The following is a 12,245-nucleotide window of genomic DNA, read 5'->3' as shown; positions in this document are numbered from 1 at the left end:
GAGATACCAAAATGGATGTGTCTGATAGACATCAATATAAGGGACCACAGCTCAACACAAAGAGGAGTCTGTGCTAGATATGTAAATTTGGGAGTCATTAGTTTGTATGGGCTAATTAGTCTGTGTTGGCTAATACTGAATTTGAGGAACGCCAACATTTAATGACCAAGTGAGTGAAGATGAACCGGCCAGAAAGACTGATAGTGACTAGAGAAGTAGAAGGAAAACTAGGAGAAATTGGTGTCACAGAAGCCAATGAGTATTTCAAAAAGAGGAAGTAGTCAGTAGTGCCTAGATGGTACTGTGAAAGGCTACATATGTCCTTCCAAACTCGGATGTTTGTTTTCTGTACCTATTGATCATATCTGTGGTCTAATTACATATGACTTTGTATCCTAGCTTTTATTGTTTTTACTTAATTATTAATATTTTTCTTGTTTATAATCTTTAGTCCATAGAGTGGATATACACTCTTTTTTTAATATGAAATTTATTGTCATATTGGTTTCCATACAACACCCAGTGCTTATCCCAACAGGTGCCCTCCTCAATGCCCATGACCCACTTTCCCCTCCCTCCCACCCCCCATCAACCCTCAATTTATTCTCAGGTTTTAAGAGTCTCTTATGTTTTGGCTCCCTCCCTCTCTAACCTTTTTTTTTCCCCTTCTTCTCTGCCGTGGTCTTCTGTTAAGTTTCTCAGGATCCACATAAGAGTGAAAACATATGGTATCTGTCTTTCTCTGTATGACTTATTTCACTTAGCATAACATTCTCCAGTTCCATCCACGTTGCTACAAAAGGCCATATTTCATTCTTTCTCATTGCCACGTTGTATTCCATTGTATATATAAAGCACACTTCCTTTATCCATTCATCAGTTGATGGACATTTAAGCTCATTCCATAATTTGGCTATTGTTGAAAGTGCTGCTATAAACATTGGGGCACAAGTGCCCCTATGCATCAGCACTCCTGTATCCCTTCGGTAAATACCTAGCAGTGCTATTGCTGAGTCATAGGGTAGATCAGCTTTTAATTTTTTGAGGAACCTCCACACTGTTTTCCAGAGCGGCTCCACCAGTTTGCATTCCCACCACCAGTGCAAGAGGGTTCCCGTTTCTCCACATCCTCGCCAGCATCTGTAGTCTCCTGATTTGTTCATTTTAGTCACTCTGACTGGCATGAGGTGGTATCTGAGTGTGGTTTTGATTTGTATTTTCCTGATGGGGAGCGACGTTGAGCATCTTTTCATGTGCCTGTTGGCCATCCGGATGTCTTCTTTAGAGAAGTGTCTATTCATGTCTTCTGCCCATTTCTTCACTGGATTATTTGTTTTTTGGGTGTGGAGTTCGAGTTAACCATTTCCCTATTGCTAAGTAATTAAGATACTTCTACATTTTTGAAGCACCTCATATGCTTTAGAAGGGGTGTATTTTAGGTGTTTTTCTTAGGCTACTATACCAGAAGTAGGATTCCATCAAAGGCTTAGAATATATCTTTGTGGTCTTGACGTTTTCTAGCAAAATGACATATTTTTGAAGCAGTGTTCATAGACATCTTTTAAAAAATTTTTTTAGGGGCGCCTGGGTGGCGCAGTCGGTTAAGCGTCCGACTTCAGCCAGGTCACGATCTCGCGGTCCGTGAGTTCGAGCCCCGTGTCAGGCTCTGGGCTGATGGCTCAGAGCCTGGAGCCTGTTTCCGATTCTGTGTCTCCCTCTCTCTCTGCCCCTCCCCCGTTCATGCTCTATCTCTCTCTGTCCCAAAAATAAATAAACGTTGGAAAAAAAATAAAATTAAATTAAATTAAAAAAAATTTTTTTAATATTTTTATTTTTGAGAGACAGAGACAGAGCACTAGTGGGGGAGGGGTAGAGAGAGAGAGGGAGGCACAGAATCAGAAGTAGGCTCTAGGCTCTGAGCTGTCAGCACAGAGCCTGATGCAGGGCTTGAACTCACGAACCATGAGATCATGACCTGGGCCAAAGTAGGATGCTTAACCAGCTGAGCCACCCAGATGCCCCATAGACATCTTTTTTAAACATTTGATTATTTTTACAAATTGACTTTATTAATTATTATTATTTATGCTAGTCACACCTGTTAAGAGGAAAGTATTACCCCAATTGCTAAAATTTTATAGTATTTTTTAAAAATATTCTTTCATATATCTTTTTCAATGTAAACCATAAATGGCATCATATTACACTTGTGTTTTTGTAATCCGCTTTTATCATCTAAATAAAATAACAGATTCCATTATAATTTTTAGTGGTTACATGTGTATCTTAAAATTACTTAATCTTTTAAAGTCCAGATAATATGTTTGTATAGGTTCATCTCATTTAAAATCTTAGTGTACTGCTGCTGGGTTAAGGGATATATGTATTTAAATTTTCAAATATATATTTCTACATGTGTTGCTTATGGTTTCAAAGTGAGGGTTTTTGTTAGAGAACTCTTTTTCTTTTGAAAAAGGATAATTTTTGGAAAATTGTGGTATTTGATTTCATACATCTAAAATTACTCTGCTTTTGTATCTTCCATCATTTTATCTTTAGCTTTTGCCTGTGATTACAGAGCAGTTACAGTGGATGCCATTTGTGAATGCCAAACTTCATCAGCCTTTTGTAAAATTTATATATTGGTCTCTAAGGCAGCTAGATGCTGGGACACAGGTAATTGATTAATAGTCTATGTTTTTTAATTATTTTTCTTGATCTTGTTCTTTTACAGGTTTTTTGTTCTGTTTACATTTCATAACTTTTTGCCTTCTCTGCTTTATTTATTATTTTCTCTTTATCCTTTTATAAATACTGTTTTTCAGTGCCGTAGGTTTTAATCAATATGTAAAATTGTTTTTTGAGTTTCAAAATTATATAATAAGTGTCACTGTTCGGTTATTGTTAAAACCTACTGCCCCCTCCCCACTATATTTTATAATATTTCATATTTTACTGAAGGTAATAAAAATGTAAGATTTCTTGTGTTTATGCCAATAAGTACATATTAGCTAAATTAGATAATAATTTTTATAATAGCCTAATCAGAGCAAAAAAATTATTCTAGCATATTATAAAATGAATGCTATATGTTATCTGTTCATATAAGGTTCATTCAACTTAAATTATGTCATGCATATGTAATCATTTGTGCTATGAGCTGTATTAGGTTTGTAAAATTTTATTTCCCTAATTAGTATTGATAAATGCTGTTATAGCTTTCATTTACTTAAAGGAGAAAAGTGAATTTGTGCTTGGGTAGTGTAATCTTGGTCCTATGGAATTATAGAAGCACATAGCTAAATCACTCAGTGTGGTACTTATGATTAAGTAGTATTAATTGAGTCATGTGATTATTATGTAGTATGATGATTAAGATTAAGCAAAAATATCTTTCCTGAGGTGGTATTCCATATATTTTGCCTCTGTGTTGCACAAGTAAACACAGGAGCATAAATGCACACATGTGCTTGCATACCCCCTAGCCCCATGGAATATCATTTTTAATTTATTAGTCTTAACTACATTTCTCACTAAACAAAGTTATATTGATTATCAGATCTTGTAATGTTGCTGCTATCTTCTTTTTAAAATTTTATTTTGCTGTTTGTATAATGGTTTCTGAATGCTCTCAGCCACAAAAGGCTAGGCTCAGAAATTGAATGAAATCTTACTTTATCTTCCTTCCAAACATTCTTCTCATTTTCCTTCAGATAATTTATAGTTTATTTTTATCTACAAATATATACTCTGCACCCTACTCTGTGCGCTATTCTAGACAGATACTAGCCTGCATCTATGTTTCTAATGAAAAGTAGCATTCTTGCCACGGTCCTGTTTCTTTATTCAGCATTGATGGATTTCTAATATTTCAGTTTTAACAGTTGTCTGATTGCAAATACTTTTTCATTCTTTTTAATGTTTATTTTTAAGTTTTAAAAATGTTTGTTTATTTTTGAGAGTGAGAGAGAGAGAATGTGTGCAGGGGAGGGGCAGAGAGAGAGGGAGACACAGAACTGGAAGTGGGTCCAGGCTCTGAGTTCATGTACTTTTTAAAAATTAAGCTTTTTATTTTGACATAATAGATTCACTCAGTAATAACAACTACTACAGAGAAATCACTTGTGTCCCTAACCCACTTTCCCCCAATGGTAACATCTTGAAAAACTAGTACAATATCACAGCTACAATTGATAGTAGTCAAAATAGTAGGAGTTCTATATCACCATAGAGATTCTTCATGTTGTTTTTTTTATGTATGTGTGTGTGTGTGTGTGTGTGTGTGTGTGTGTGTGTGTGTGTATAAATATTTGGGTTCACAGTAAAATTGAGCACAGAAATTCCCCATATACTCCCTGACCCCACATATGTACTGCTTACCACACTATCAGCTTCCTGCAACAGAATTTGTTACAAATTGTTACAATTTGTTACACTTGATGAACCTATCTTGGTATGTCCTTCCACTACAAGTCCATTCCTTACATTAGAGTTCACTTTGGTGTTTTACATTCTCTGAGTTTTGACAAAAATATAATGGTATATGACCATCATTTACAGAATAATTTGATACTAAAAATAGTTTTCCCTAAAATTCCTCTGTGCTCTGCCTATTTATACTTCCTTCACCCCTAATTCCTGCAGACCACTAATCTTTTTACTCTTTGCTTTTTACATAATGTCATAGCTTTGCCCTTTATAGAATATCATATAGTTATTCTGTATGTTGCCTTTTCAGATTGGCTTCTTTCACTTAGCAGTATGTATTTAAGATTCCTCCATGTCTTTTCTTGGTTTGATAGCTCATTTCTTTCAGTGCTGAGTAACACTCCGTTGTCTGTATGTACCATGGTTTATCCATTCACCTACTGAAGGATCTCTTGATTGCTTCCAAGTTTTGGCACGTATGAATAATATAAACATCCATGTGCAGGATTTGTGTGACATTAATTTTCAATTCCTTTGGGTAAATACCAAGGAGCACAATTTTTAGATAGATATGGTAAGAGTATGTTTAATTTTTTTGAAAAACTGTAAGCTGCCTTCCAAAGTGGCTATACCATTTTGCATTTTACCAGCAGTGAATTAGAGTTTCTGTTGCTCCACATCCTCATCAACATCTGGTGTTGTCAGTGTTTTGGGTTTTGGCTGTTCTAATTGGTGTAGAGTCAAGTCTCCTTTTAATTTGCAATTCCCTAATGACATACTGTTGGGCATCTTTTCATATGCTGATTTTCCATCTGTATATCTTCTCTGGTGAGGTTTCCAGGTTCTTTTGCCCATTTTTTAAATTGGGTTTTCTTACAATAGCGTTTTTAGAATTCTTTCTAAATTTTGGATAACAGTTCTTTATCAGATGTGTCTTTGCAGATATTTTCTCCTCCCAATCTGTTTCTCATTTCTCATTCTCTTGACAGAGTGGTTTTTAATTTTAATGAAGTCCAATTTCTCAGTTATTTTTTGTGCATCATGCCTTTAGTGTGGTATCTAAAAAGTATTTATTGTATCTAGCATCTTACACACTCATGGAGAATTGACCCCTTTATTATTGTGTAATGCCTTTCTTTCCCTGGTAACTTTCCTTGCTCTGAGGTCTGTTTTGTCTGAAATTAATATAGTTATTCCAGCTAGCTTTTGATTAGTGTTTGCATGGTATATCTGTATTTACTTTCAATCTGTATTTGTCTTTATATTTAAAGTGGGTTTCTTAAAAAATAAAAAATAAAAAAATAAAGTGGGTTTCTTGTCGACAATGTGGGTCTTGTATTTTGATTTAGTCTGATAATATCTTTTAATTGGTATATTTTGACTATTGATGTTGAAAGTGATTATTGATATTGTTGGATTAATATCTACCATAGTTGTCACTGTTTTTTATTTATTGACAATTATTCTTTGTTCCTGTTTTGTTCTCTCAGTCTTTTCCTGCCTTTTGTGGTTTTAATTGGACCTTTTATATGCTTCTAACTTTCCCTTCTTTCTTAGCCTTCAGTTGTACTTCTTTTTTTACATTTTTTAGTGGTTGCCCTGACTTTGCAATATACACTTAGAACTACTCTAAATCCACTTTCAAATTACACTATACAGCTTTACATGTAGTGTGAGTATCTTATATTACAGTAGACTCACCTTACCTGCGATTTCAGTTACCCATGGTAAACCAAAGTCTGGAAGCAGATGATCCTCCTTCTGAAGTATTGTCAAAGGTCAGTAATAGTCTAATGCTAAGTAGGGTCACAATGTCTATATCATTTACCTCACTTTGTCTCATCCTGTAGACATTTTAGCATCTACAATATTACCATAAGGTTGAGTACAGTACAAATAAGATATTTTGAGGGAGAGAGAGAGGCCACACTCATACAACTTTTATTATGGTATGTTGTTGTAATCTGTTTTATTATTGTTAACCTCGTACTGTGCATAACTTATAAATTAAACTTCATCATAGGTATGTATGTATAGGAAAAGATGCAGTATATAAAAGGTTTGGTACTGTCCATGGTTTCGGATATCCACTGTGGTCTTGGAACACATGTCCTGTGATAAGGGGGGACTACTATAACAAAATACTGCTGATGTCTTCCTCCTGTCTCTTATTCCCTTGTATAATTCCTGTCATTCATTTCATTACACATTAACCTACATAAACGTATATATCTATATCTATGTCTCTGATACAATGATCAATAATACAATTGTGTATACACACATACACACACAGGCACACATTCACATGCTCACAGACACACAGGCATCCATAATCCAACACATTGTTGCTATTGTTTTCAAAAAACTTATCTGTTAGATCAGTTAATAACAAATAAAAGCACTTATTCCTTCTCTAATGCTCTTTATGTACATCCAGGTTTCTAAGCTATATAATTTTCCTTGTCTCTAAATAACTTTTATTAATATTACTTTCAGTAACAGAATCCCTCAATTTTTGTTGGTGTGAGAAAATCTTTATTTTTCCTTTATTTTTGATAGATAATTTCAGAGTATGTAGATAATTTCAGAGTATGGTGGGGTTTTTTCCTCAGCATTTTAAACATTTCATTATATTTTCTTCATGCTTACATGGTTTTTGAGGAGACTTTGGATGTAATTCTTATCTTTGCTTCTCTGTAAATAACTTTTTTTCTCTTTTGGCTTCTATCAAGATTTTTAAAAAAAGCTTTTATTTTCTGAAGTTTGAATATGATATGCCTTAATGCATTTTTGTGTGTGTGGTATTTATCCTCTTAGGTGTTCTCTGAGCTTCCTGGTTTTGTGGGGTTTGTTTCTTGTGTTAATTTGGAGGAAATTCTGTCATTACTGCTCCATATATATATATTTTTTTTTTTTTTTTTTTTGAGAGTGTGTGAGTGAGTGACGGGCAAAGGAAGAATCCCAGGAAGTGCAGAGAGAGAGGAGACAGAGTGCAGAGCCCAGAGCAGGGCTCAAGGTCACCAGAAGCAGGGCTCAAGATCACCCAATGTGGGGCTCAAACTCACAAGTCGTGAGATCATGACCTGAGCCCAAGTGGGATGCTTTACCAGCTGAGCCACCTAGGATCCCCACTTCAAATATTTATTTTATTCCTTTGTTTATTTTCCTTCTGGTACTTTCATTACCCATGTGTTGCACCTTTTGTAATTGTCTCATAATTTTTGGATATTCTGTTCCATTTTTTCCAGTCTGGGTTTTCCTCTTTGTGTTCCAATTTCTGTTGATGTGCCTTCAGACTTAGATACTATTTCTTTGTCCGTGTCTAGTCTACTAATGAGCCCACCAAAAGTATTCTGCATTTACAGTGTTTCTGATCTCTAGTATATTTGTTTTTTGGGGTTTAATTTATTTATTTTGGGGGGGTACAGAGAGAGAGGGAGAGAGAGAATTCCAAGGAGGCTCCACACTATCAGCACAGAGCCCAACACTGGGCTCAATCTCAAGAACCGTGAGATCATGACCTGAGCCAAAATCAAGAGTCAGACACTTAACTGACTGAGCCACCGAGGTGCCCCTTTGTTATTTCTTTTGATTCTTTCTTAGAGTTTCCATCTCTCTGCTCTCTGTTGTCTACTTGTTTCATTAGAGCTCTTAGAATATTAATCATAGTTGTTTTAAATTCTTTGATTATTCCAGCATTTCTACCATATTTGAGTCTGATTCTGAAGTTTGCTCTGTGTTTTTTGCCTTTTAGCATGGCTTGTAATTTTTTCTTGTTATCTGGACATGATGTACTATGTAAAAGTGACTGCTGTAAATGAGCCTTCAATACTATGGTAAGATGTGTGGGAAGGGGAAGTGTTCTGTAGTTGTGTAATTCAGTCTCAGTCATTTGGTGAGCTTGTGTCTCGGGGCTATGAACTTCATAAATGCCTCTCAGTTTTTCTCCCCATGAGGTGGGGCAGGATTGCTAGAGTGGGCTGGAGTTTCGTATTTCCTTTCTGCTAGGTCTGTTAGACTCTTATAAAATCTCAGTAGGTTAAGCTCTGGCAGGGTAGTTTCTCTTGAGGACAGATCTTTTTAACAAGGACAAAATTGTGTCATATTTCCAAATGGTTACTTTTTTACCCCCCCTACCTGAAGCATGAGGGGATTTTTCTCCAGTCTTCACTGTGAGAACTGTTAGAGCTCCTCATCTAAAACCAACAAAATCTGAGAACTCCCTTGTGACTGGCCACAGCCAGCATTTTTAACTCTCAGAGTTGTTCACATTGGGCCTCCAGCACTTTTCTTTTCTTTTTCCTTTTTTTAAATATGGCACACTTCATGAATTTGCATGTCATCCATACTCAGGGGCCATGCTAATCTTTTCTGTATTGTTCCAATTTTAGTATATGTGCTGCCGAAGCAAGCACTCCAGCAATTTTTGGTTATGGTTCATATTTTCCTACTCTGGTACCAGTTCCCACAGAGATTTCAGCTCATGGGTTTCTGCTGCAGTAAGCTGTAATTCTCTGTATTCACCTGTCTGTCTCCAAATTTGGGCTTTGCCCTGTGTTCTCACTTCTGTTGGATCTAAGAAAGTTTAATTTTTCAGTTGTTCAGCTTTTTACTTTTGTAGGATGGAGTGATAACTTCCAACCCCCTTACCTGCCTAACCAGAAATCAGAAGTTCTCATGTTGCATGTTTATAGCAATACCCACTTTCCTCCTGGTCTACCCCCTCTTTAATCCCTCCAGCCACGAACTTCCATTTCTATGATTTTGTCATTTCACAAATGTTATATGAGTGGAATTATATAGTATGTAACCCCTTAAGATTGACTTTTTTTACTTAGCATAATTTGCTGGAGATCTATTTAAGTTGTGGCATTTCTTTTTATTGATTCCATGATAGGAATATACCACATTTTAACCATTCATTGGTTAAAGGAAACTGGTTTTTAACCATTATAAATGCTGTAAACATTTATGTGGAGGTTTTTGTGTATAAATAGTTTTTATTCCTCTAGGATAAATGTCCAAGAGTGTAGTTGTTGTATGGTAGCTCCATGTTTAATTTTTTTAATAAACTGCCAAATTTTAAGAGTGATTTTATTATTTTATGCTCTTACCAGCAATATATGAGTGATCTAGTTTCTCCATGACCTCACCAGCATTTAGTGTTTTTATTATTTTTTTAAGTTTTATTTTTTATTTTATATTTTATTTTATTTGTTTTGTTATTTTATTTTACGTTTTTTTTAATTTTAGAGAGATTGCAAGCAGGGGAGGGGCAGAGAGAGGCAAACAGAAAATCCCAAGCAGGCTCTGCAGGAGCGGTGTGGAGCCTGACAAGGAGCTTGGACCCACCAACTGTGAGATCATGACCTGAGCCAAAACGAAGAGTCAGAAGCTTAACTGACTGAGTCACCCAGGCACCACTATGTTGTTACTATTTTTTATTTTCACCATTCTGGTAGTATTGTTTTCTCATTGGAGTTTTCATTTGCATCTCTCCAGTGGCTAAACGTATCTTCTCATGTGTTTGCTTTCCAAATGTGTGTCCTCTTCAGTATGTTATTGTCTTTTGCCCATTCTCTAATTGGATTATTTGTCTTCCGTTGTTTTGAGACTTGTTTACATACTTTAGGTACTAGTCCTTTGTTGGATATGTCATTTGGAAATACTATTTTTCTTTTTTTGTAGCTTGTATTTTCATCCAACCAAGGTCTTTTGCAGAGCTTTAAATTTTGATGATTTCCAGTGAACTGTTTTTTCCTTTTGTGGATGTTGCTTTTGGGGTCAAGTGTAAGGATTTTTTGCCTAACCCTAAATTGTGTTCTCCTGGTTTTTTTCTTAAAATTTTCTACGTTTGCATTTTCTACATTTAAGTCGGTGTACAGTTTGAGTTAATTTTGTATGAGGTGTGAGACTTAGATCAAGGTTACATTTTTGCCTGTAAATGTCCAGTTGCTCTAGCACCTTTTACTGAAAAGGCTTTCCTTCCTCTGCACCTCTGTCAGTTGGGAATAATTATGTGGGCTTCTTTCTTGATTCTCTGTTATGTCCATGTATCTGTATGTCTGTTCCTTCGCCAGTTCCATACTGTTGATTACTATAATTTTAAAATATGTTTTGAGAAAAAAAAAAGAGAGAGAGGGAGAGAGTCAAAACATGAGTCTCTTAAAGACTGAGAATAAACTGAGGGTTGATGGGGGGTGGGAGGGAGGGGAAAGTGGGTGTTGGGCATTGAGGAAGGCACCTGTTAGGATGAGCACTGGGTGTTGTATGGAAACCAATTTGACAATAAATTTCAGGAAAAGAAAAAAATAAAATATGTTTTGAAGTTGAGTAGGTTGATTTTTTTCCCCATTTTCCTGTTTTTCTTTTATTTAATTAAAAAAAATTTTTTTAATGTTTGGTTATTTTTGAGAGAGAGAGAGAGAGAGAGAGAGAGAGAGAGAGAGAGAGAGAGAGAGTGAGCATGAGCAGTGGAGGGGCAGAGAGAGAGAGGGGGAGACACAGAATCAGAAGCAGGCTCCAGGCCTCGAGCTGTTAGCACAGAGCCTGATATGGGGCTCAAACTCACAAACTGCGAGATCATGACCTGAGCTGAAATTGGACACTAAATGGACTGAGCCACCCAGGTGCCCCCTCATTTTCCTGTTTTTCAAAAATGTTTATAAATAGTTCCTTTGCCTTTACTTATACATTTTAGAATAATCTTCACTATCTACAAAATATCTTGCTGAGGTTTTGATACAAATTGCATTAGCCTGTATACAAATTTAAGAAAAATTGGCGTCTTGACAGTGTTGGGTGTTCCAGTTCAGAAACATGATTTCTCCATTTTTTTAGAAAGTTGATTTCTTTCATCCATGTTATGTAGTTTTAAGCATAGAATTCCTGTCCATTATTTGTTAGATTTTCAGCTGCATATTTAGTGTTTTTGAGTGGTTAAAGTTGGTATTTTTAAAATTTTGTTTTCCCTGTTGTTCATTCTGTATCCTATGACCATAATCTTATTAGTTTTAGGAGTTTTCTTGAAGATTCTTTGGGATTTTGTATATAGTCATGCATCTATGAATAAGAAAGTTTTCTTGTTTTCCTTTTTTGACTATATGCTTTCAATTTTTGTCTTTCATAAGCTACAATATCTAGGAGTTTGGTGAATATGAATGATAATGGAAGTCATTGGCTTGTTCTTGATCTTAGGGGAAAATAGTCCTTTCGCTATTAATATTAGCTATAGTTTTATAGATGCTTTTTGTCAAGTTTAGTTCCCCTCTATTACTATTTTTCTGAGTTTTTATAATCATGAATGAGTGTGAAAATGTTTTTTAAATGGATTTTTGTATTTACTGATAGGATCATGTGATTTTTTTCTTTAACCTGATAATGTGGCTTTCAAATGGCTTTCAAATACTGAGCTAGTCATGTGTTCCTAAAATAAACCCCACTTGGCCATGTTGTATAGTTCTTTTTATATTTGCTGAATTCTGTTTCCTGATATTTTGTTAAAGAGTTTCCTATCTATATTCATTAGGGGTATTGATTTACAGTTTTCTTTTATACTGTCTTTGTCTGGTTTTGTATCAGGGTCATACTATGTTCATAAAATTTATTGGGAATTGTACCATCCTCTTACTTTTCTAAAAGAAATTAGATAGAATTAGTGTTCATTTTTATTCAGACATCTGGTAGAATTCTTCTATGAAACTCAGCCTGAATATGTCTTTTTTTGGGAGATTCAAGTTCCTTAATAGTTATAAGGATATTCTAATAGGTGATTCATATAAGTGATTTATAGAAGTGTGTGCTTTTCAAGGAAT

The 12,245-nt window shown here is 35.3% G+C and overlaps 1 protein-coding gene and 1 non-coding gene across 8 annotated transcripts in view; one reads left to right on the top strand and one right to left on the bottom strand.

The window, feature by feature from the left end:
- CCDC138 (coiled-coil domain containing 138) overlaps positions 1–12,245 on the top strand; it is a 145,388-nt gene that overhangs the window by 62,116 nt on the left and 71,027 nt on the right. For 6 of the 7 annotated variants that reach the window (XM_047854151.1, XM_047854156.1, XM_047854150.1 and 3 more), the window contains exon 11: positions 2,560–2,676. The exons of the other annotated variant lie outside the window; for it this stretch is intronic. In XM_047854151.1, coding sequence (XP_047710107.1) covers positions 2,560–2,676 — 117 coding nt within the window. The remainder of the gene's footprint in view (positions 1–2,559; positions 2,677–12,245) is intronic. 7 annotated transcript variants of the gene reach the window in all.
- On the bottom strand, positions 8,740–8,846 carry LOC125163203 (U6 spliceosomal RNA). Its single transcript, XR_007151348.1, has one exon. It is a non-coding gene; the product is annotated as a U6 spliceosomal RNA (small nuclear RNA).

This window comes from Prionailurus viverrinus, chromosome A3 (genome assembly GCF_022837055.1).
Source record: "Prionailurus viverrinus isolate Anna chromosome A3, UM_Priviv_1.0, whole genome shotgun sequence".
NCBI lineage: Eukaryota > Metazoa > Chordata > Mammalia > Carnivora > Felidae > Prionailurus > Prionailurus viverrinus.
The sequence above is the reverse complement of the archived record's forward strand: the minus strand, read 5'-3'. Positions and strand labels throughout refer to the sequence as shown.